General features: G+C 35.7%; 1 protein-coding gene across 1 annotated transcript in view; it reads right to left on the reverse strand.

The window, feature by feature from the left end:
* Cntnap2 (contactin associated protein 2) overlaps positions 1–25,249 on the reverse strand; it is a 1,965,545-nt gene that overhangs the window by 1,418,758 nt on the left and 521,538 nt on the right. The window contains exon 2 of the mRNA XM_034518882.2: positions 24,379–24,489. Within this exon, the coding sequence (XP_034374773.1) occupies positions 24,379–24,489 (111 nt within the window). The remainder of the gene's footprint in view (positions 1–24,378; positions 24,490–25,249) is intronic.

Below are 25,249 nucleotides of genomic sequence, written 5' to 3' on the forward strand. Positions count from 1 at the left end.
CATCACAATAGCTTCATGACAGCTTCCAATACTCAACATGTTTAAAGCACATCAGAAATTCATTTTCTCAGCTTCCCTTGCAGCTCAAGTAGAAAGACACAGTAGAGACAAAATTTATTGTGGCTCATGAACTTAGGATTTTAGAGTGTTAAAGGATATGAAGACATTTTGTGTAAAACTGATTTTCTACCATGGGTTGTATGAGATTCAGTTGGACCCTTTGTTCTGGCAAGGGTACTGGCATGCCCTGACAAGTTAACTGGCATCCTAAAAGGAAAGCATAGTGAGGACATCACTGACGAGCCCAGGCATGGTTGGTGTGGTATGTTGGAAGTATTTCATAACTAACTATAGTGCCTCAGAAGTCTGTGCAGTTACTTATCTCCCCTCTACAAATGAATCCATGATTTGGAGCAGCGAGTGTAGCTGCTCTTGTTGATAACTATTGTTTACAACTCAGAGTAAATTTTGCCTAAAAATGGAAAAAAAAACACACATAAAAGAAATAACCCATGCTAGTGTAATCTATACAAATTACTCAAGCATTCAGAGTTTGACTTTGTTCCTGTCTTATGAATATACTTTGAAAACATTATATATTGCCTTTTGGCATTATTTTACTAACACAACATATTTTCTTAAATCTCATAGTCACTCTGTTTTAACATTTATGAACTGTTCAAACTGTGTTAATGAGCAGGCACATATCACTTTACCCAAATGTGGACATTTTTCTGACACTGGTCTTCTCATTAAAATACTCTTCATTTAACCACTGAGCAAATTAAAATTCCCAAACTTTAATGTTTGACAAATTACATATTGAGTGAGTACCAGGCAACGGTTTGGATTTATGTGGCCTGATAAATCCTACGCTTAACCACAACAGATTATTCCTAAAGCAGCCAGATATATTAGATCTTACTCTTGTACATTTAATAAGATTTATAATCTGATTGTTTTTATTCATTATTTTATGAAATCTTTGGAAACCACTGATCTTAGTGTTATTTAGTTTCACCTAAATGTATATCTGTGTAAGTATATACATGTGTGCATGTGTGTGGAAACCTATGGACCCCATCAGATGTTCCTTTCAGTTGTTCTCCACCATATTTTTCTCCTGCATAGTCTGTGGGTGAACATGGAAGTATCCAGTGTAGTCAGGCTATTGAACTTGCAAGTTTCAGGGATTTGCCTGACTCCCTGTCGACCAATGCAGTTACAGATACAGAACACCAGGTTGAAGTTTTCCATGGCTGCTGAGCATGTGACCTCCTCAGAACTTTACTAATGACTGAAGCATCTCTCCAGCCCTTGGACTTGATTGATTTTCAAATGCACAAACATATGCTTAATACCAACAATTTGAGTAGTGTCTGAAGGACGTGAGACTAAAGCACTGCACCTTATTGACTGTTTCTAACAGTTCTGAAATGTGCTGTGACACCAGCACTTCCCTTTGGGTTGTGAGCCAAACCTACCTTCTGTGGAATTTGGCTGGAGATGCTCGCTTACTTTATTCTATTCCACTTCTCACACACACACACACACACACACACACACACACACACACACACACACACATTCTTTGGCCCTTTCTCCCTGGAACACATTCCTTTCAACTGGAGTCTTCACTGTACCAATAATACCAAAACTATATCCTTAATGCTTTGTACTTTGAGTAATGGTTTGTAGGTTAAGACCATACTGTGGGAAATACTATGTAAAGTCAATGTAGGAGGGCTGCCATGCATTCTAACTGCTAGTCCAAACTTAGCAAGCAGAACTGGACTGTTCAAATTAATTGTAGTTTCATTCCAATATTTACTAGTTACATTCCGATTCCCCATTAAGGTATATGGAGTAAAACTCTGCTGATTACAGTGTGGATTTATAATTTTATACCAATGTTTTGATATGAGGACAAATGGTTATATTTATATAACCACATTAGGACACAACTAGCATTTTTGTTTGTAAAAAAAAAAAATCAGGCCAAAATCTTGAAGTATAATGGATTTTGTTCCTATCTTCTCTGACAGCATATTCTGTTTTCAATACACAGGTCATGATGCTAGAGGTTAGGACAGAGCTTATATAATACAAAACAAATAATAATACTGTAAAAAACCCCACACAAATATAATATCTTTAAATTACATATTTTAAACCATCAGATCCATTTTCTGATTTGTGTACATGTAAATGTTTAGAATAGAGGGTTTTAATTTTTTTATTCTATTTCTATCTAGATGGATAATTAATATAACATACCTTGCCACTAGTGGTTTATTTCTGACAGCCTTGGGGGATATTCCATATTGTAGGTAGCACCTTTCTGTAATTTTGTAATTCTAACTCTCATTTACAAGATTGGCACCATGAGTAAATTATTGTCAGCATACTAGTTTTCCCCACAGCAGAACCTATCCATCTTAGGGCTATTAATACTTAAATTTCCATTTGGGGACTTTAAATCACAATGTTGTCCTCTAAGGTCATGTTATTCGTGACACTGATAATTTTCAACAGAATGATAATTGAATGATTTATATTTTTAATGAGGAAGATTATCTACACTAAAGAACTTAGTATTTTGTAATTATTAAATAATGTCTTCCTGTCTTCTCACCATTTATCCCTCTAAACTTAATAGAAACTGTGCATATGCAATGATTTGCACGAATTTTCCATAGTGGTACTCAACAGAGGATTGCATATAATGCAGAGATGCATGAATACTTGATTATTTCTCTATTGTTATTGATATAGGGCTTAGGTTTTACTAGTATAGTTAATAAACGCCTACATTGCTAGTAGTAAGCCCATGATTCCATGGCATTTACTCCAGTCTTCAACTGGAAAATACCATTCTCTTTAACACAATATAAGTAAAATTAGAGCCTTTTTCTAGGGTTCAGCAATAAAATTTTGTTGCTCGTACTTTAGTAAACATTTCTAGACACAGTTATAATTGGTTCTGTAAAAGAAAGGAAAGTAGAGACCCTCTTTCACAGGAAATGCATTTCCTTATCTTCAACGACTCACTAGAGTTGCAATGCTCATACTCAGGAGCCTAGAAGAAATCTCCTAATATATTTCCCACTGCTGAAATCCAACCCCAAGCCCAAAGCTCTATTGAGTCACTATTGCTGCAGTTTCTACCAAGGCCAATGCAGATGTGGCTGCCACATCTTAGACAAGTATCCAAAATTTCTAAAAATTACCAATTTGATAAATAACAAAGCTACGGTTTTCCCTTCTCTCAGGATCATTTCTTTTCCTGACAAGAATAAAGCTACCTCTGCAGGTGATTTTTAGAACTTGGCCTCATTCTGTGTCTTCTAATTATTATATATCCAAGATACCACAGCTGCTATGAGGCCATCACTGAATTCTTACTCTTATCCCCAAAGTTCAAGGACATTACATGTGCTCATGCATGGAACTAATTCCTCAACACACCATTCACCTTCAAATAGGCTAACCAATATTTAGGATTATTGAGTTTTAGAGATGTGGCTAGAATGAATATTGCAGGCTGAAGAGACAGAGAAACCAATTTAAATGACATTTTAAATGACATTTAAATAACTGGTAGCCATTTCAGTTACTGAGGCAAATTTTAAACATCTGAGAACAATTTAACTATGTGAGTCTATCACTGTAGCCATAAATGTTATGAAACATTTATGTTTCATTGTAGATATGTTATTTCTGATGGGAACTCAGCTTCTCAATTGAGTTATACTATAAGTATAAAGTATATCACAATTTTGTAAAAGTATAACATGCGAAACAAAAATAAAATATCAATTCTTTTCACATTGTTTACACACAGAATGACAATCTTTAGATAAATATGGTAACTACAATCAATTTCATTTCTTTTTTTGAAAAAAAAATAGTGCAAATATTGGGTCTTTATGCTTTATTGGTTGGTATGATGCAGACTACAGGGATCCTGAATATAAAGTACAAAACTTTATTTTTCTATAGGTACTGATGTTTTACAAATAACCTCAAGTATACTATCAGTCCTCTCCTGGTTAAAGCTCAAATGCTATTAGAAACTTTGTCACGTTTGAAGCCAGGGACAAAATGCTCTTCAGATGAAGACTATTTTTGTAGTTATGTAGTTACAAGCTGAGTATTTCTATATTTCTTCTTTGTTATTTCTTCAAATACTTAAACCCACACACAGACAAACCCTCAATGCTGAGATATCTCAGCTCAATGTCTACTTATTGAAGGACCAGGCTCCGTTATTCATCTAACTTAAGTGACATTTCAAGTCTTATTTCAAAGCATAGCCTTATCTATTAGGATACTCCAGATCTTGATAATTATCCCTATATATTAGACCCATTTGAGATGTCACCACTGGAAGAATGGATGTAGGTATCTTTGTCACTCTTTCCAATTATAGTAGAATTGCTTTTAAGCAGTTTGTTAAGATTGCTTTGATAAGACACCAATAAAAATGCTAGTTCATCCATGAGCCTTGTTTTGTAGAAGTTATTTTACTTAAAATGAAAAATTTGGATTTACAGGCAGTTTCTTTAAAACTACTTTTCTTTTAGATAGCAGATATCCTAGTAATAAAGTGAAACTAAGCAAGATTGCTGATATTTTCTCCCAACCTGAGTAACTCAAACTTACAAAGGTGTTTATGGAATGATTAACCGAGGCACCAAAGTCATGATTCAGTACGTGATTCCATCCAACATTGAGTAGCGCTATACTCATCCAACACCAAAGTTTTTCTTTTCCTGCCTCCTGTGATTCCCTTGTCACTCATGACAGAGCCCCAGATTCCACTTTGGAACTGCTGAAGGACTCCATCTTCTTTTTATTTTCTATTCCAGCTAAGCCTTCCAAACAAAAAAGATGACAGAGATCTCATGTGTGAAGACAAAGTAACCTTATTTAGATATATCTAAAATACTTAAATAATATCACAGCTTTTTATATTTTGGTCTCTGAGAAAATATATTTGAGTTTAACTTGATGACATTCCAGAAGCTGATGTGCAAGTTTTTGGCTGTTAAGGAGATACTCTATTTTGGATGAATCCTCAGTGAATCCTTGCCATACTATGGACAAACTACTAAAGAGAACTGATTATTTTTTTCCAATTTCAGTAATATCAACAGAAAAAAAAAGTCTGTAGAGCTCACAATATTTTACTGTGACACCCTGACAAAATAGACTTTTTTCTGTTTAATCTCTGGCTGTACACATTCTCTGCTTCCTGACTTCTGATCCAGGACTGAAAGAACACAGAAAACTCAAGGACCATGCCTGTTTCTTTCCAATTAACTATCATGATTTGAAGACTAAACAATGATAAGAGATAACTTCAGCCTACATGGAGAGAAACACAAAGCATTTTGACTAAAATCAGGAACATTAAAATGTTGCCAAGTCTCTCCATAGCTATTCAAGATGATACTTGCAGTCTTAGCTAAAAAAAAAAGACAACTAAAGTAGAACAAGATAATACAAATATGAAGAAAAAAGTTTAAGTATATTTATTATCTGTATATAATATAATTGTGTATATAAATGCTCTAAAATTGCATTAAGAAACAACTACAGTTGATATAAACTTCTAACAAAATAGCAAGATACAAAATTAACACACAAAAATTATAGCTTTCCTGTATACAAATGATAGAGAAAGAAATCAAGCATCAACAATAGCCTCGAAATATATGGAGGGGAACTATAATCAATCTGGAGAATGACTGGTATAATAAAAAATTTAAGACATTAAAGAAAGAAATTAAAGAAGATATTAGAAGATTAAAAAAAATCTCTTTTTTTGTGGAGCAGTAGGATTAATGTATTATATATAGCCATTCTACAAAAAGCAATTTACAGATTCAGTACAATCCCCGTAAATCATGTAACATAATTATTCATGGAACTTGAAAAGACAATTTTTAAATTCATATGAAAATGAAAAAAAAGCTAGAGCTAAAAGACTCCTGAAAAATAAAACAACTGTTGGAAGTATCACCATCCTTGATCTCAGATTGTACTACAAAAATATAGGAATAAAAAGGCATGGTATTGGCATAAACATAGAAAAAAATGATCAATGAAGTAAATTGCAAACCCCGACATGTATCTGTACCAAATTGATATCTGGGTTTTGCTTCTCAACAAATAATCCAGAAATATACATTAAATAAAAGACTACTGTATATTCAATTAATTGTGCTGGAAAAACTAGATATCTGCATTAAAAGAATGCAAATAGATTCATAGTTTTCATCTTGTGCACATTCAAATGGACCAAAAACCTCAACATAAAGCAAGACACACTGAATTTTATAGAAGAGAAAGTTTAGGATAGTCTTTAACTTATTGGCAGAAGAAAAGACTTTCTGAATAAAACATTATTATAAGTATTAAGAACAACATTTAATAATGATATCTCATGAAACTAAAAGCATCATTTGGTCAATGCAGCAGTATAAGAAATGGGAAAATATTTTTTTTACCAACTATTTATCAGACAGAAAAATAATATATAAAAACTCAAAAACCTGAACATCAAAAAAAAAAAAACAATTTGAATATATGGTACAGATTGAAACAGGGAACTCTCAAAAGAGAAAACTCAAACTGCTGAGGAGCACTTAAAAAACTACACAATTTTACATTACTCAGCAATGTAAAATAACATCATCAAATTTGCAGGTAAATGGATAGCACTAGGAAAATCATCCCGAGTGAGGTAACTCAGACAGAGAAAGACAAAGAGGATATGTGTGCACTTATAAGTAGATAGTAGCTGTTAAGTAAAGGATAATCATGCTACAATCCCAAGACCGAATGAGAGTAAGTAACAAGAAGGGCACAAGGGGCCTCTAATGATCTCCTTAGGAAGGGGAAATAGAATAGTTTCACAGGTGTACTGGGGTGGGTAGAAATAGGAAGAGGAGGGATTAGATGTGAGATTGGGGTACAGAGAGAGAGAAGACTAATATTGAAGGTCATTTTGGAGGTGATGTGTAAACCTAGGACAATGGAAACTGCTTGGTACAATCAAGGGGAGTCCTACTGAAAGCTCCTAGAAATGGCTTGAACTGGCCATTTTCTGTATCCAGGCAATGTTTCCATTGGTGGTGCCAGGACACCAATGAACTTTCTCAAAATACGATTTCTTCTGCTTACAAGATGATCTGTGGGAAAGGTGGCAATGAACCTGTGGGACTGGCCAACCAATGACTAATCCAACTTGAGGCTAATGACACAATTGGGAGTCTCTGCCTGACACTGCCTATATTGACAGGAACCAGAGACAGGATAGCACCAAGACCACAAATACTACTGGTTGGAGCAGATGCAGAGAGCACAGTGAAAGATTAGGTAAAACTCTGGGAACTCTGTGTCTGCTCCAATCAGTTGCTGGTTGAAGATTCTCTGATGATGATTGAGTTAAGCTCCAGTCTATGAGTTTAACAAAATAAATTTAGAAATTATTTCATTGACTTTTTTGCAGTCATGTTTAGTGACATTATAGCTGAATAAGTTAGTGTATCCCAAGATCTGCCCAACCTAGGCTCATGGCTTATAAATACAATGTATTATGTATCTTTTATATAGGCTTGTTAAGATTATAAAATCTTTCTACAGGGGAGGAGGAATTATAGTAGCCAGAGTGTTCAAGAACACTGCAAGAACACAGCCCAGAGAATCAACTAGGGATCATAGGGGCTCACAGAGACCGAAGAAACTATCAAGGAGCCTGGTTGGGTCTGAGCTAGGTCTTCTTCATATATTATTTATGGTTGTGTAGCTTGGTGTTCTTGTGGAATTCCTAATAGTGGGAATGGGGATTGTCTCTGACTCTTTTGCCTATTCCTGGGACCCTTTTCATCCTACTGGGTTACCTCTCTCTAGCCTTGATCTGAGAGTATGTGTCAAGCCTTATTATAACTTGTTACATTGTGTTTGGTGTTTGATTGCTGTCTCTGGGAGGCCTGCCCTTTTCTTAAGGCAAACAGATGAGAACTTTATATGTGGGAGAGGAGAGATGTGTGTTGTGAAGTGGGAGGAATGGAGGGAGGAGTTTGGATATAATAAATGAGAGAAACGTAAATGGAAAAAATATCATGAATAAGTCTCCACCCCCCACAAAATTCTTCATTATTCTTAATCATCAACAAAATGCAAATAAAAACTACTTTGGGATTCTATTGTATATCAGTTAAAATGGCCAACACCAATAAAAGTAATAATAGCTCATGCTGGCAAGGATGTAGAGCAAGGAGAACACTCATTTATTGTTTGATCACCCTATGAAGGGTAAGTACAATAGATAGTGATGAATGGATGGAGGAGACTGAAACAGTAGGGTCAAACGGAGAAGGGTAGGAAAGAGAATGTCTGGGAGAGAGTACAAGGAGAGAGAGGGAGGGATAAAAGTAAGGCAGACTTGATGGGTTAATGGAAAACAATGCAGTAGAAGCTAACACACACTCACACACATGCATACACACACACACACACACACACACACACACACACACATATATATATATATATATATATCTAAATGGAATCTTCAAATAATGGAGAATATGGAGTCCCAACTGGAAATCTTTCATTGCCAAATAAATCCTCCAGTTTTGTGAATGGGTTGCATTTAATCTGTTATTCAAAAGGGCCCATGGGAACCTCCAAGCAACCTAGGCTGTTGCCAAACTGATGGTAAAGCTCTATTGTTTTTTTTTCTTTTATAAAAAGCATAACTATCTCACTGAATATGGAAAAGTCAAGTTGTTACCTACCTAAAGCCTCATCGCAAAGGAGTCATATCTATAAGTACTGGAAAGTACTCTGTACACTAACAAACAGAAAATGTGAACATCAACCAAGCTAGACTCCTTAGTCTACAATAGTGACCTGATTGCAAGATGTGCTTGTGCCATTGTGGCACAGAGCTTTTGGTCCTAACCAAACAATACTTGATTAAATTTAAAGCCCACTCTTTGAGATGGAATCCATCTTCAAAAAGGAAAGTGGACATGTGGCTCGATTCTTAATGTAAAAGCTATTTCCAACTGATAAGCTCTCAGAAAGGAAAAATTAGTTTCCTCCAACAGAGTCTCACTAGGTACACAACTTACTCTTAAGGACAAGCTTCACACCCAGAAGCATTTTTGGAGTTTCTTTGTCTCATGCTTTGCCGTGGCTCCCACTTAGACAAACACACTCAACCTGGTCTTTTGAGTATACATTATAATTTCTGGGCTTATGTTTTTATTGTATTTTTTTGTGAGTGAATTTACATCTACATATGTTTCCTGATCTTTTTATGTGGCTCTTTTCCTTCTGTCTATTTATTCTATTCTGGTGTGTTTGCTCTTATTTTATCTAATTTTATTTTATTAATATTTTTTAAGATGCATGATTGTATCCTGAAGTAGGAAAGATAGGAGGAATGTGTATTTGTGTAGGTAGAGAAGTAGGAAGAAATTGGGAGACGTTGAGGGAACAGAAACAATAATAAGAATATATTATATGTAAAATATATATTTTATATGTAAAATATGTTATTATATATTTTATATATTATATTATATATTTTATATATTTTATACATATAATATATATAATGTATTATATGTATAAAATATAATTTTTTCAATGTAAAAAGGATTTTTAATTCATTAAAAAATAATGTTAAGGACTAACATACCCAAAACTTATCTATAGATGTCTCAAGAGAAATAAAAATCCAGGTAATGCAATATTTTCCTGAATGTATATAATGTGTACATTTCCAGCAGTTGTCCCTAAGACCTGGTTACCTTTGCAGGACCAACATCAAAGAATCTGAAAACCATGCCTCAGCAGAAAAGGAGGTCAGCTGGTAGCTGTCAGTCTGTCTCTTTTACATGCCTGATGCCTTGATGCTACTTTGCAAAGAAACATCACTTCTTGTTCAAAATATAAATATTTGGCTTCAGGTTTCATTTTATAAATTGTAGAAATTGTTTTTAAAGTTCTAATTGGAAAGTGAAGGCAATTAGTATTTCTCTAATCTTGCCTATAGAATGGTATTTTCCAGAGCTGGGGATATAGTCCGGTGGTATAATACTGGTTTAACATGCACACGGACCACTCTACCACAAAGTAATGAAGTCACTTTCAGTCTCAGTTCATTCTTATATTGCTGAAGAGATAATACTGCCCTTAAGAACACACACTGTTTTTTTTCAAAACAAAAAACAAAAATTTGTTTCTGAGAACTCATGTTATGTGGCTTGTGATTTTTATAACACCAGCTCCACAGACTTTAACATCCTCTTTGGGCCTCTATGAGAATCTTCATTTATGTGATCATATTTCTAGAAATACATGATTGCAAAATCTATCTTTCTACATCTATCTCTATATCTATACAGTAAAGGAAGGATTAAATAGATTGGTTGCATCTTTCCCATACATATAAATTTACCTATATATGTGATAAACAAATATGAGTTTAAAGGATGGTTGGATGAATCTTCTTTTAACACTTGATAAATAAAAGTATTGTGAACTAACTCTATGATTGATTGTAGTGGCACAGTGATGCATTGTTCATACTGATGCCAAGTTATTTTCTATCTTGAACTAGGTATAGAACCAGGTTATAGTGTATCTGGAAGGCTTCAGATGCGTTCTGCTTTGTGCTTGAGTGTTTTCTTCCTGTTATTCACTTCCTTTCACTTTGTACTGACATACTGCTTTCCCTCTATGTGTGTTTTGAATATTAAAACTGTTATTGACTTCAAAAATATTGCTTCTGTCAGATGCTAGCACACTGGAGCTGCACATCAGTCGTTTTCCCCAGTTCTTTTCTGGGAGACAGACTGCTGGCCTCATTGTTTTGCTTCCATTTTTGCTGTTCCCCTAGACATAATATTTTAAGCACAGTTATGCCTTTCTGTCTACTACCTCATGTCAATGGAATTGCAGACATAAGTTTGAAGGACCCCTGCTCTTTCTAGAAGTTCAATGTGAAGCAAATAAAGGCTGTGACTTGAAAAAGGATAGTTCTGCTCATGAACAGTTAAAACATTGTATTTTAATTTCTTATTATACAAAATAAAAATAAAAAGACACACAGAACCCCAAAGTGATTCTGAATGAAAACCAAATCAGTATGTGTTTTTCAGAAATAAAGTGAAGATGTGTGATTTTCTGACCTAAAACAGATAGTACCTGCAGCATTTTCTACAGACCATCCCAATAAAATTATGGTTACTGCTAAAGCAAAAATCTCACTTAGGCTAAATCATGTGGTCATGTGCAGAGCAGAAAAGTGAATGAGTTTGATGGCAGATGAATCCGATTTTATTTATTTATTTATTTATTTATTTATAGACCTTAAGCAAAGATCTCAAGATTTTGTGAACCCATAAAATAGTGCCATTTTGCTTTTAAATTCTTCTTCATAGTTTTTGTAAGGCTCCGAAGAAATAATCTCTACATGCAAGCCTTCATTTCATTTCAGTACTTGAGTGTATAGGCATTCGTAGGAATGCATTCAATACAGAGTGTGCCTATTTACCTCAGAGTGTCAAGTGAAAAAAATTCAGAGACCGACATTAGAAAAGCTCAAACATAGCAAACAAAACAAACCATGCCATACATGCCATGCATTGAAATGATAACAGTTGCTTCTTTAATCATTGGTGATAACTTGGAGAAGGTAATAGAAGCTTGGGAATGAGTTCCTTGCAGTCAGTAATCCTCTCCAACCTCTAGAAAAGGCAGGAAGAGGGAGTCAACTATGCTTTTTTTATTTTCTCAACAGTAAACCCAATAAAGCCTCCCAAGTATTCAAAGCAAAATGTTGAAAAGAAAAATAAACAAGCAACTGAAAGACAATTGCTCATTCGAAAACAAATGTGCAAAAATGTGGCTGAAGAAAACCTGTAAAATATGCTTTAGTATACAACATTCATATGTTGCTCACACACAAGCTTTCTAACATTAACTAACCTTCCCTGGAGTTGCTACAGTACTCCTGGCTGCAGGGGTTGAGATAACATCATAATTCAGAAAAGGACTATCAACTCAAAGAGCTGTGTCCACTAGTTTTAAAAAGAAAAAACAGAAACAAAGTAAAGTTCAGAAACTCCTGAGAATATAAACAAGGAAAGTGGGGTGTGGGAAGGATTGGGGAAGGGGTTACTGGGAGAGTGGCAGTGAGTGAGATATAAACTGAATAAGTAAAAGAATAAAATTAAATTTAAAAAATAACAAACTAGGAAAGATAAAGACACATAATACAGACTCCAAGAAACACAGAAAGAAGAATGGCCTTTGAGTAAAAAGCTTGGCAATCGTATTTCTGCATTCTGTGGTGGTTGATATATTAATACAAAACTTGGAAGAATAGTAAACATGGATTGTCTTAAATGCTATGTTTTGTCATCTACAATATTTCTATTAACTGTGCCACTGAGAGAGAGAAAGAGAGAAAGAGAGAGAGAGAGAGAGAGAGAGAGAGAGAGAGAGAGAGAGAGAGAGTTTTAAAATAGGTTTGAAAACGCGATGTATAAATGATACAGTTTGCTCAGTATATAACAGAAGAAGCTATCCAAGGGTGGAACACTTAGAATTGCTACTGAAGGCCTTTTAAGAATTAATTCTAAAAGGCATTGGAAGGGAAGATAGAATGGTCTGGTTTTTTTTTTTTTCCACTTCCTCTTTTTAAAATTCTTTCATAAAAAATGTCTTCAAAAAACCATTACTTTCTTAAAGACATTAAACAGACTGTTAATTCTAGTCAACATGATGTAAACAGTTTGCCAATAAAGGCATTAATTAATGAAATTCTCACAATTATCTTTCATGAATAAATTACAGAAAAGGTGAAAAAGTGAACACGGAGCAAGAAACTTTCTCTTTTTTTAATTTTTTTCTTCTTTTTTAAAATTTTTATTTTTTTTTGAATCTACATTTATACCATTTTAATTGAATGCCAAGTATTAATGTCATTTCTAGGTTGAGGAACTATCAATACAATAGATGCAAATAGTCAAGGAACAAACAAGACACTAAGCACAAATAGTCAAAGAACTTGACTGGCAATAAACAAAGTCTTGTGATCACTATTTCTAAGGGCTTATCAGGATGACCAAAATATCTGAGCCAACTTCCTTGTCCTTATACAAAGTCATTTTCATAACTGAAGCCTACTTCTTTGTTCTAGTTTAAGATTTAGATTGCTGCCTGAAATTACTTCTTTGTTCTAGCCTAGAATTCAGATTCCTGCCTGAAGCCCATTTCCTTGTCCTTGGCCCATGTCAGATTCCTGCCAGGAAGCCCCAAAAGCTCTCCACATCCCCCCCCCCCCCATTTTATTTCATAAACAAGACTGAGGCTGTCTTAAGTCATTCTGACAAGAGTGCCTTCCTTACCCATTATGGAATATGCATTATTAATGCACTTTTCTTTTAGGTTGGTAAGGCTCTGTACACAATCTTACCTGTCTTTAGCTTGCCAACCTCTTAAATTAATAGCTCTGTCTGGAGGTCCATTTTCAGTTTTTAGCCATGTACTTTGGCTGCCAATATGTTGATGGTGTTAAAGACAATGATGGGTAGGAATAAAAGTATTCCCAGGACAAAATGGGCTAGCATGATCAAGCTATATATGCCAATTTTGAAGCTTGACCAAAATGGAAATACTAAACTCAAGCCATGGATAATTTTATCAGCAGTTTCTAAAGCATTGAAGCTCAGCATAGCAGCATTCTTTAATTCATAATCTCACTATGCAAAGTTATAACATTTAGAGAGGTGTTCTGCCAAATACCCTGCAAGTGTCTTTAAACTTTTTCCTAATTATGATTACTATCATTGTAAATTTTAGAAGTAACACATAACCATCAGTATTTGGCATGACACACAAGATGGCTCCTAACTCTTAAACTATGAACCTCCTTTCAATAATTTGAATAGGATAAAAAGCATCAATCTATTGTTTCAAACACCTATCTAAATCCTCTTGTATACTCAACACATTAGTAACATTTCTTTTTGCTAAATTATTAACAAAATTAGCTGTCTTAACTTTTTGTGTCAATCAGTTGCAGAAGCAGTGGTGCTAGCAATTAGTGCCATTAAAGCTGTTATATCAGCAATAATGACGCCCACTATTCGCTTGCTTCTGCTTAAAGCCTGCCTCACTTCTTTCAGTACTTGCAAGCTTTTTTTTTTTATAATATCAAATTCTTGTAACTCTCAGGGAAATAAAACAAAAGATGGTTGATAGCCCCCCCCCATGACAGACATGCCAGGTTTCAACATAATAACACAATTAGAAAATATATAATCAATACAACTTACATTAAATACTGTAGAAGGGCCGGGCAGTGGTGGCACACACTTTTAATCCCAGCACTTGGGAGGCAGAGGTAGGCGGATTTCTCAGTTCGAGGCCAGCCTGGTCTACAGAGTGACTTCCAGGACAGCCAGGGCTACACAGAGAAACCCTGTCTCGGAAAAAAAAATACTATAGAAGCAACAAAAGTAATTTTAACATGACAATTAAAAGAGCCTTAACACATGTACTAATACTTGTTTAAAACCTAGATCTTTTCCCACTTTGTTTCTTCCTAACATAACATTGCAGCTAACTTCCAAATATGTCTCTGAAAATTTCTAGAACCAGCCTTCCAAATGGAGACTGTTATTTCCAATATTGGATTGATTTCTAGACCAACCCATGATTGAGTCTGAATAACTGGTCACTTTTAAGAAAAATACAAGTGTCATAATAACTTCTCTTATTGATTCTCTGTCCCACAAGGTCTAAAAACTTGAGGCAATGCAGCTTGTCACATCTGGGATATAGGCAAGCAAAGGTGGTTCATGAACATAGGAAAGTTTCTTTATTAAGGAGAGTATTCATGGAAGGATATAGAAGTGTATTTGGTAGATAGATATTGTATTGCTAGGAATTGATAGTGCTTCAATCAAACAATCAAACACACTGTCAACCCCCTAGTTTGACTGTGTCAATCCCTAACTTGTATAGTTCTGCAGACATATCTCAGTGGCAGAGCACTTTCCTTACATACATCAGTAGTTGGGGAAAATGAGAAAATATAAATTAAAATTCACAATAAGAGTTAGTTGGTTGTTCTCTGTTAGTTGGAAAAATACAGGAATCAAGCATTTAAACACAATTTATACAGCTGGAAAGAAAAAAACAATGGCATCTATTACTTTCTCTAATATCTAAAACTGTTTTATCCTTGAGAATAATAGCATTAATAGATGCACATTTCTATAATACCTGTATCTTCTCAAAAATCAAACTGCAATATCATTAGTATAATAATAAGATAATTTGTATATTGCTGACAAAATCTCTTTCATTGGAATTGAAATACGTGGAAATTATGTTGAAAAATTTTAAGTTTAATTCATAGTCCAATTATGCAAAAATCATTAAAACTACTTAAATTGTAAATTATACTTAAGCTATAGCAATTACTTCTCAGGGAGGCATTTGTGTTACAGTGATATGTATTTCATTCACTCATTGACTTAAAATTATTATTCACAGTACTGTATTTAATAGTTGGGGTAATTGCTGGTAAAGAGAATAATGTTTCAATGCAACATCAGTGTGTGTAGATTATTCCCTATAATCATCACAATAGCTCTGCCAATCAATAAGTGACTCAACTTTAAAACATTTGGGATCAAACTTTCAGGTTTATCCTATAGTAATCCCAGATTCTACTCTGTTTCAGTATCAGAAGTTTTTGATTTAGATGATAAATAATATAATAGTTACAGCAATCCATGAACCAAACTGCAGGAAATTTAATCAATTTACTGACACCTTATTCCATTCATTGTTGGATCTAACACCCTCTTGCTGCTGCTCAACTGGATTCAGAGAAGGCACCGGCAGGTATATTCTCTAGGGCATTTTGATGACGAAGCATAGCTACCCCAAATAGTAATGTCAAATAGCTTGAAATTCTGCATTAAAAAAAATCAGTTCTTTTGAATTTTCTGTTTCAAAATTTTGACTTTTAAGAGCCAAATGGTGAAGAGTGAACTTGAACAGTGATTTTTTCATAATGTAATAGGAGTTATCAATAAGCAGACAAGGAAAGAAGCCAGTTTAAAAAGTTCCCAAGGCTAGGAGAGTTAGAAAGGAAAAGAAGCTATAACGGGATAAAAGATTCAAACACGGGATGGAAACTCACAAAGAAATCTCAACTATTTCATGATTTTGGTCTTGATGTAATGAGTTTAAGAAAATAATTTAATAATAAACTCTAAGAATATGGTTGATCTGGCCATTTCTGAACACCATGAGAAGATATAGGACATTACAGAAAGAGCAGAAGCACAATAGTAATTTTACTGACACAGAGTGACAACATCTTCAGGGGAAGCCATCATCACCATGTCCCCATATAGAATAACAGCTACAGTTCTGAGGCAGGTGAGAATAGGGAGTAGCTTACTAACTTGGGATTCCAAATGGCTTGGGAGATTATATATATATATTCATCTGTTATATATAATATATATATAACATATATATTATATAATATAATATATATAATATATATATAACATATATATTATATAATATAATATATAATATATATATAACATATATATTATATAATATAATATATTATATATATTATATAATATATAATATAATATTAATATATATTATATAATATATATAATATAATATATAATATAATATAGTATAATATATTATAATATATAATATAATATATATATATTCATCTGTTAGCCTGGGACCCTAACATCCAGGCACTGTGCTCACAAGTCCTTCTTATAACAATGTTCTTATCAAACTGTTGGCACTCTAGGATCCCTACTCATATCAGTCTACTGTTATACTTGTTTGAAACAATTAAAATGAGTTAATTCCTAAGCAAAACATTTATCACACCCTGTTTTTATTATGTCTATTATATATCCAATATAGACCATCCTGTCTACTCTTAACTGAATCTGGGTGTATACACAATAAGGCAAACGGGGTCCTTTAAGTTAATATTTTAGGGAGAATCATTACTGGGTGATTCCTCTCCAAAACTGGGTATGTGTTTGATGAAAATCAGATGAATTTCTGGAAAGGACACATACAGTTGAAAAAAATATTATGTAACTTAATATATCAATCAAAATAAATAATTACCCATGCTATCACCATTACCAACCTGTTCCTCCTCTTGAATTCTGTAAAAAGAAGCCACAAATTGGAGTCTATGTGAACCATCTCTCACATGGCTTGCTGTCAATCTTGACAGTGTATCTGGCCTTTTCTATTGCTTTGTATTGAAAAATGTCACCCTGATATCTTTTATATTAGAGTGAGTCTGTATCACAATTTCTTGAATAAGAGACCAAGAATATAGAAACATCCAGCCCATATCCTGGCTACCAGTAACAGTTCTAGATTTTATTACTTGTGAAAGACACTTTTATTATTTAAGTTTGAAAATGTGAAAAGAAACAGTGTGGAGACAGAGACAGTTGGCTCTCTCTGGTTTTGAGGACAGCCTTGTATTATGCAGTGAGTACTAGCAAGCCAGAGCTGTATCCTAACATCCTGTCTCAGAAACAAACGAACAACGAACAGAGTAGAATAAATAGAACAAAAAAAAAAAGAGACATCTCACAAATAATTCTGGGTAAGAGACTCAAGGGTGGAATGAATGAGGAAATGTGCTTCTTAAACAGCAGACACTCAAAAATAGCAGGCAGGGCTTCAGGTGAGCCTGATTGATCCTGCAGAAAGTAGTTCAAACTCTCTAGTCACAGACATATGAAAGGGAGAGAAGACCAGTGAGTGAGGAATGCTACCTTCAGGAATGGTCTGAGCATGCTCTGACATCAAGGCTAGGTATCAATTATTACTCCTGATGTCGTTCAACAAAAATCAAGAACAGTAGCTCACTTTGAGACAGGTAACAGTATAAAGGCACCACTTCTCTCCATCATCTAAGATTTCTTTTGGGCACATGAAATGGATAGAACTAGAAAATATTATCCTGAGTGAGGTAACTCAGAATCAAAAGGACTTGCATGGTATGTACTCACTAATAAGTGGAAATTAGCCAAAAAAGTACAGAATACCCAGAATACAATACACAGAACTAAAGAAGGTTAACCAACTGAAGGGTTCAAGTGAGGATGCTTTAATCCCACTTGGGAGGGAGAAGAAAGCAATCATGGGTGGGGGCAGAGGGAGGGAGGGACTTGGATGGGAGAGGGAAAAGGGGGAAACATAATAAGGTATTGAGGTAGAACAAGAGAGAAGCCCTGGGGGTCAGCAGAATAAATGGAAATATGCAACCTCAGGGGGTGGGAGGTGGGGGAACCCTTTAGAATGTACCAGAGACCTTAAATAAAATGCCCAACAGTGGGGAGAGGGAACTCATAGAGTCCACCTCCAGTAGAAAGATAAGACATTGATGGGGTTGCCATCCCAAAGTCAAAAACTCTGACCTGTAGGAGGAGCTAAGATGGGAGGAGTAAGGAGAGGAAGAGGAGTAAGAAGAGGAGCTAGGAGAGATGGGAGAGGAGCGAGAGAGAGAGCGAGACAGAGACAGAGAGAGCGAGCCAGAGAGAAGACCAAGAAGAAGAAGAAGAAGAAGAAGAAGAAGAAGAAGAAGAAGGAGGAGGAGGAGGAGGAGAACATGGAGGCAGATGTTCATGTGTCTCCCGCAGTCAAAGGGAGTTGGTATATCTAGGTTGGGTATTGGCTTATACCTCTGATTGAGTGGGCATCTTGTTATTGAACATTACCAAATATATAAGCCTTTGGATAATCTAAGCATTAGAGTCTCATTTGTACCAAGCCTGAGTGGTTGGTGGGATGGTCTGGGCAATGCCCAGCCTTGCAGAGACAGCGTGGAAGATTGGCAGAGCCATCTCCCACTCTGGCATCTCATGGGTGGCAGGGCTGGTGTTTTTGGCTGGCCATTTCTAGCTGCAGCTCGCACGGGACATCTGGCCACGGAACATGGTGGCTGAGCTAGGCAGAGCCACCACAGTTTAGATAGTCGGCTTGACCAGCTGCTGATTTTAAATAATTAAATCAACACTGACCCAGAATTGTTCCTGTCAAAAAGAACTGCAGGGAAAAAAGGGAGAAGAGATTGAGAGAAAGGAGGTCAAGTAACCAGCCCAATTTAGTGTCTATTTCAAGGGAAGACTCCAAGACTTGACACTATTATTGATGCTATGCTGTGCTTATAACATGAGTCTAACATGGGTGTCCTCTGAGAGGCCCAACAAGCAGTTGGCTGAAATAGATGCAGATACTTACACCCAACCAATGGACTGAAGTTGGGGACCACTGTGGACAAATTAGGAAGATGCTGGAAGAAGCTGAGGAGGAGGCGACCCCATAGGAAGACCAGCAGTCTCATCTAATCTGGACATCTGAGATCTCTCTGACACTGAGCCATGCAGCATACATTATCTGGTCCGAGACTCAACACATAAACCACAGAGGACTGCCTGCTCTGGCCTCAGTGAATGAAGACATGTGCCTCATCCTCAAGAGACATGAGATTTAAAGCCAAAGGGAGTCTGAAGGCCTAGTAAAGGTGGTGGTTGTATGGGTTGTATGGTGTGGGAAGTATGGGGATTGGGTGGTTGATAAGGGTAGGATTGGAGAGGTGGGGTTTTGGGGGTGGGGACATCCTCTTGGAGGCAGAGGTAGAAGGAATGGGATGAGAAACTGTGGGTAAACAGTGCAATGACTGGACTGTAAAAATATAAAATATAAAAGGTCAACAATAACAACATAAAAGAAGTGAACATGAATTTTGTGGCCAGTTAAGACATTTCTTTTTCCTGCTACAGGAAGCAGAGGGTAAAGAACTCATGATCACTAGGATGCCACTCTGCTATTTGGTTTAATATGGGTAATCAAAAAAAGAAAGCTATGTAAGGAAACAATCCTGAGGTTAGTACCAAATTTGTAGGATCTACTAAATAAAAAGTGAAGGGAAAAAATGTTTACTCAACATCTACTTCAGATATCTTAATGGACTTTCTCTAGCTGTACATGTCAGTACAACCCAAAATTTATTCGTATCTTCAAGTTTATTTTAGGTTCTTTCTCTGCACTAAGTTAAATACAATGGCATTGTTCTATCAAGCATAACCAAGTGTGAAGTTTGTTGAGTTTGAAAAGAATGCAGGACTTTGTTTTCTAGTCTCTGAAATACTGATTAATTCTGCCTACTCAAAATCTATAGGACAGAGGAGTATATTTTGCATATATATATATATATATATATATATATATATATTCTTCATACATTCTGGAGTTTATATATTTATTTCTTTTCTACCTATAAAGAGAGGCCAGTCATAGTACTTAATCAGTAACAGAAAAGAAAAAGATTTACATTATCTGAAAAACAAGGTAAAGACAAGAGTAGAAAGGTGGTAATCCTAGGGAAGCAGGTAGGCTAACTTCAGATCTTCACCTACTCTCGTCTTCTAACCCAATGCCTTAGTCTTATTCCAACTCTGTAATAGATCATCTGCTGTTGCCACTGCTGCTTCTTTGCATCCACATCCAGTGGATTATGCCAACCTTTCCATCTAAACTTTCTTCCTCCCAATCCTCCTTTTATTCCAGTTCCCAACTTCAGAAAACATTGAGTGGGAACCAGAAGGTCACTAGAGCAAGGGAAGCTGGCAGTCTAACTGCAGATCTTCACCTTTCTTTCCTCCCCTCAAAATACAACTTGTCTTTTCACCCCATTTGGGCCCTCATCCTTTCTGTCCCAGTCTCTAGCTGATCACACAAACTTCCTCCAATCTTTATGTCCACTTATTCTCTTATCCCAGCCTCGACTCCAGGATGCACTCACTAGAATAACACCAGGCTATCTTGCCAGACAAGCAAGTAAGCCCATGAAGCAAGTACAGAAGCTTCAGATATTCACTGTCATATCTTCTTCTCTCTTCTGTTCCAGACTAATCCTTCAATTTTGTACCCAGCCCTAGGTAAACTACCTGTTGTGGACTCTCTCATCACTTTCTGCTCCATTAGCAGGGTAATAAACATATCCCAGAGGAAAAACCTGATTTCCTCCCTCCTGTGGATGCCCTCGGTATACATACAATGCATCATCAATCCTATAATCAGCTCTTAATACTTAGAAACACATTGTACCTTGAATCTCTAGTGGCAGACATACCACTAAAAATCACATTTTATAGGTTTTGTGGTATGTCTACCCTAATAACAAGGTTGTTCTAGATAAATTTGGACTATAAAATCCAACAATTGTATCAGTTCTTAAAAGAATGGTTCACATTCTGTTATTTAGATCTATGTGTTCATCTTTTTAAATTTTTTGTACCTTTATGCATCTGATCTCTGAATACTAGAGAATATCTAGTGTATCTAGATCTCTGTGTACTAGAGAATATCACTTGAATAAATAAGAAAACTCGAAGTCAATATGTTCAACATGATGCCAAACTGATTTTGCTTTTCTGTTGTTGTGGAACTAGGCTAGTGACAACCTTTTATTTTTCTCTGTTATTATACAATTCTGTTTAAGATGTTTAACAATTGCATATCAAATGATCCTCACTACTAGTAGAAAAGAAAGCATTTCCAACATTTACAGTTGTGTGCGTGTGTGTGTGTGTGTGTGTGTGTGTGTGTGTGTTATAGATGTAGGTCTATCTTTATTTCTTTTTTTATATCTTATTTTTATATGTTGCTGAATCACAAGAACAGTTTTGAAAATTCTGAGTATGTGTGTAATACCATCATTTTTGATGAAGAATTATCAACTGAGAAAATACTAGTACCAGATTGGCATGTGACATACCAGTGTGGTATTTTTGTGATTGCTGATTTATGTTTCAGTGTCCAGCTCAATGAGTGGTATATGTTTGGGTCCATAGTCCTGGGTGCTATAAGAAAGTAGGAAGAATGTTCTACGAGGAGTGACAATGCTGGTAAGCAGTGCCTTCCATGGTTTTTGTTTTAGTTCCTGCGAAATTTGCATGCTTACCTAACAAAACTAATATATTCTACACATATAATTCTTCTTCATACAAAAATATAACCCTGGACCAATGTGGGTCCCAAACAACAGAAGTGAGGGATACCCCAATAGCTTTTGCTTGTCTATGGACTCTATTCCCCTAGCTAAGCTGCCTTGTCTGACCATAGTGGGGAAGGATGCACTTAGCCCTGAAGGGACTTGATGACCCAGGCTTTAGGGATTCCCAAGAGAGGCCTCACCCTGTCAGAGGAGAAGAGAAATGGGAGTTTGGAATAAATAAATAAATAAATAAATGGTAAAATGTGAAGGGACACTTTGGGTGTGATGGTACCAATATGGAAAATTGGTACTGAAGAGTGGGAGGGTTGTTATGGTGGTATGACTGTGTGATTTGTAGGTCTTTGTAACTGGTTTGTAGAAGGAACTTGGAAGGGTATGGATGAATGGGCAAGAGTTCTAAGCAGAGCTTAATGGACCAATTTGTTTAGAATGAGGAAGACCAAGAGACCAGGACAGTAGAACTGTTGACAGTGAAGTGTAGGCTCACAAGTTTCCAGGGGAGACAGTACTCTATAGGAAATTGGATTAGAGAACATTCATTTACATTCTGGCAAAGAATCTAACTGCAATTGTTTTGAATCCTGAAAACCTGAATGATGTTTCATTGAGAAGAAATGGAGTAATGTGTCTGGGAAAGAAAATTCAGGACAACATAGTATTCCAGCTGTGCTATGGTTTCTGCTCACAGCTCTTGTTAAGGTTTATAGTGAGAAAGAGTAGTAAGTGGAGTAGAAGAACCTAAATGTGCAGTTGTGCCAGAAAAGGACCATGAGTAGGGTTAAATTTGTACACGTGTAGGGTAAAGACAAAAAAAGATCCATAACTGCTAAAGAGATTGTGTAATTGCAGATAGCTCACACAATGCACTCTGCCAAACTATAGAATAGTTACATTTCACAGTTCTGAGCACTGTAGGAAAAGCAAGGAGAAAATATTGAAAACCACACACTTACGAAAACAAAGTAATATGGGTAAGTTTAAAGAAAAGGCAAGTGTGAAAACGTCATTGTAGAAGTTAGAGAGATTAGTGCCATTAAGGGGAGGCATTAAGTGCTTTCAAGTTCCTTAATGGTGTGAAGGCAAAAGCATCCTGAAGAAAGAAAGACTCAGTCAGCTCAAGGATTTGACTTATGAAAATGCAAATTTATTTGAAAAGCCAATCCAAGTTAGTAAATGTGCTGATAGTATTCACTATTCGAAAACAACTCCCTATGGAAGTTTTTTTTCCTAACTCACCTGTCATGACACATGTGTCATTAGAGTGGGGTGAAAAGGTGTCAAGTATATGTCCAGCTTGCAAAAAACATGTGCATATCATCATAGAATGCTGGTAATGCAGGCGTACAGTGTAATAGGGTGAGAAGACAATGGAAGCTTGCAGCAAAGCTCCAGAAAGCTTTTTAGACCAAGAAACATGTTTTAGGGTTGTTTGGCATTTCTGCAGTGAGGTTGTAAGACACATTACAACTTACATGAAACCAAGTTGAAATGTAACCCTAAGGATGTTGCAGATGCCTGAACTCATGGGATGTCTGCTGAAAAAAGGAAGTGATGGAGTTCATTCCAAATACGAAACTCATTGTAACTGTAGGCCGAAGCCTAGGGCCCACTGAAACCTGTGATTCAGAATAGGACAGAAATACTAGGGAGTGTTAGAGCCCAGGTGATTTTACCAATGTTTCCAGAGTATGAGAGTCTAAACAAAGAGCTACATTTTATAAAATTAAAAAAAAAAAAAAAAAACTTCTAAAAATTCTCATAGTTTTATTTTATATTTTCAAAAGAAATTATTTGCATACCAATATACATATTTAAACTATGGAATTTACATTGCATTTTTACTTATATTCATAGATATTTATTGGGAATCACTTTTTTAAACACTTGGTTTGATTAAGTGTTATTGGACTAAAAAGTATTTCTTTAACTAAAAACGTTTATGCTGTTTTAAATATCTTGGCAGAAATAACTCTAAATGTCATACACATTAACTTACCTTGCTTAATTTGAAGCACACACACACACACAGACACCACACACTCACATATGCACACGTGCACACACATGTGCACATACACATGCGCGCGCACACACACACGCACACAAGATAGCTCTGGTATATGTTTAATCATGAATTTATATGACTAGTAATATTTGTTGTGTTAATATATACATCAATGACAAGTTACAAATATAACATGTTTCTAGCCTCAAAGGAATGAAATGTTTCTTACCTCCTCGTTTGTTGATCTTGGCATAGCCAGGTGCATAGCTGCTGGACAAGGAAGAAGAGCTGCTGAAGGACACGTGAGGAAGACCAGAGACGAGAGGCTCATCACATTTTTCTGAGAAAAAAAAAAGTTACAGTTTTATGAAAGCTCTTTCAAAAATGGCTAGGTTATGCTTATTAAAATAACTCTCAAGAAGATGGAGACATGACTCAGTAGTTAAGCACTCCTACAGTGGACTCTGGCTTAATGTCTAACATTTTACAAAGGGTGAATTACAACCACCTCTAGCTACAGGTCTATGACATCTGATTCCATTTGTGGGCTACATGGAAACGGGCAGGCACATGCATATATATATACAGGAACACCCAACCACATGTGTATACATAAATAATAGTAACTAAAATAACTATTGACTATATTACAGATTTACAATCCACCCATCAATCAATCAATAAAATACTTCACCAGAAGTCATAATCTTTCTATCTCAGTTGTACCAGTCCTGATAAATCTCAAAAATAGTTTAAAGAATTCTGACTTTTGATGTAACAGCCTGCAGCAACAGCATTGTTCCAAGAGGGCCAGAACTCAGATTCAGTCTTTAAGGATCACAGGTAGAATCCAGTTATTTCTAACAGCTTTTGTACCTGGCATTGCCTAAAAGGTTCAGATATTTACAAATCACATAGACAGAAGAGGGGAGACAATATCATGAGAAGAAGGTAAGTTAGAAAGAATTCTAGTATCAATACACAAAGCAAGAAAGTAGACGTCTCTAATCAAAGTGTATAACATTAGTGTGCCCAATGAATAAGCACTGGAGTTTAGATGTATCGCACTGAGCGTGTAGACAATAATACTATCTTAGGGA

Source organism: Arvicanthis niloticus, chromosome 15, assembly GCF_011762505.2.
Source record: "Arvicanthis niloticus isolate mArvNil1 chromosome 15, mArvNil1.pat.X, whole genome shotgun sequence".
Taxonomy (NCBI): Eukaryota; Metazoa; Chordata; class Mammalia; order Rodentia; family Muridae; genus Arvicanthis; species Arvicanthis niloticus.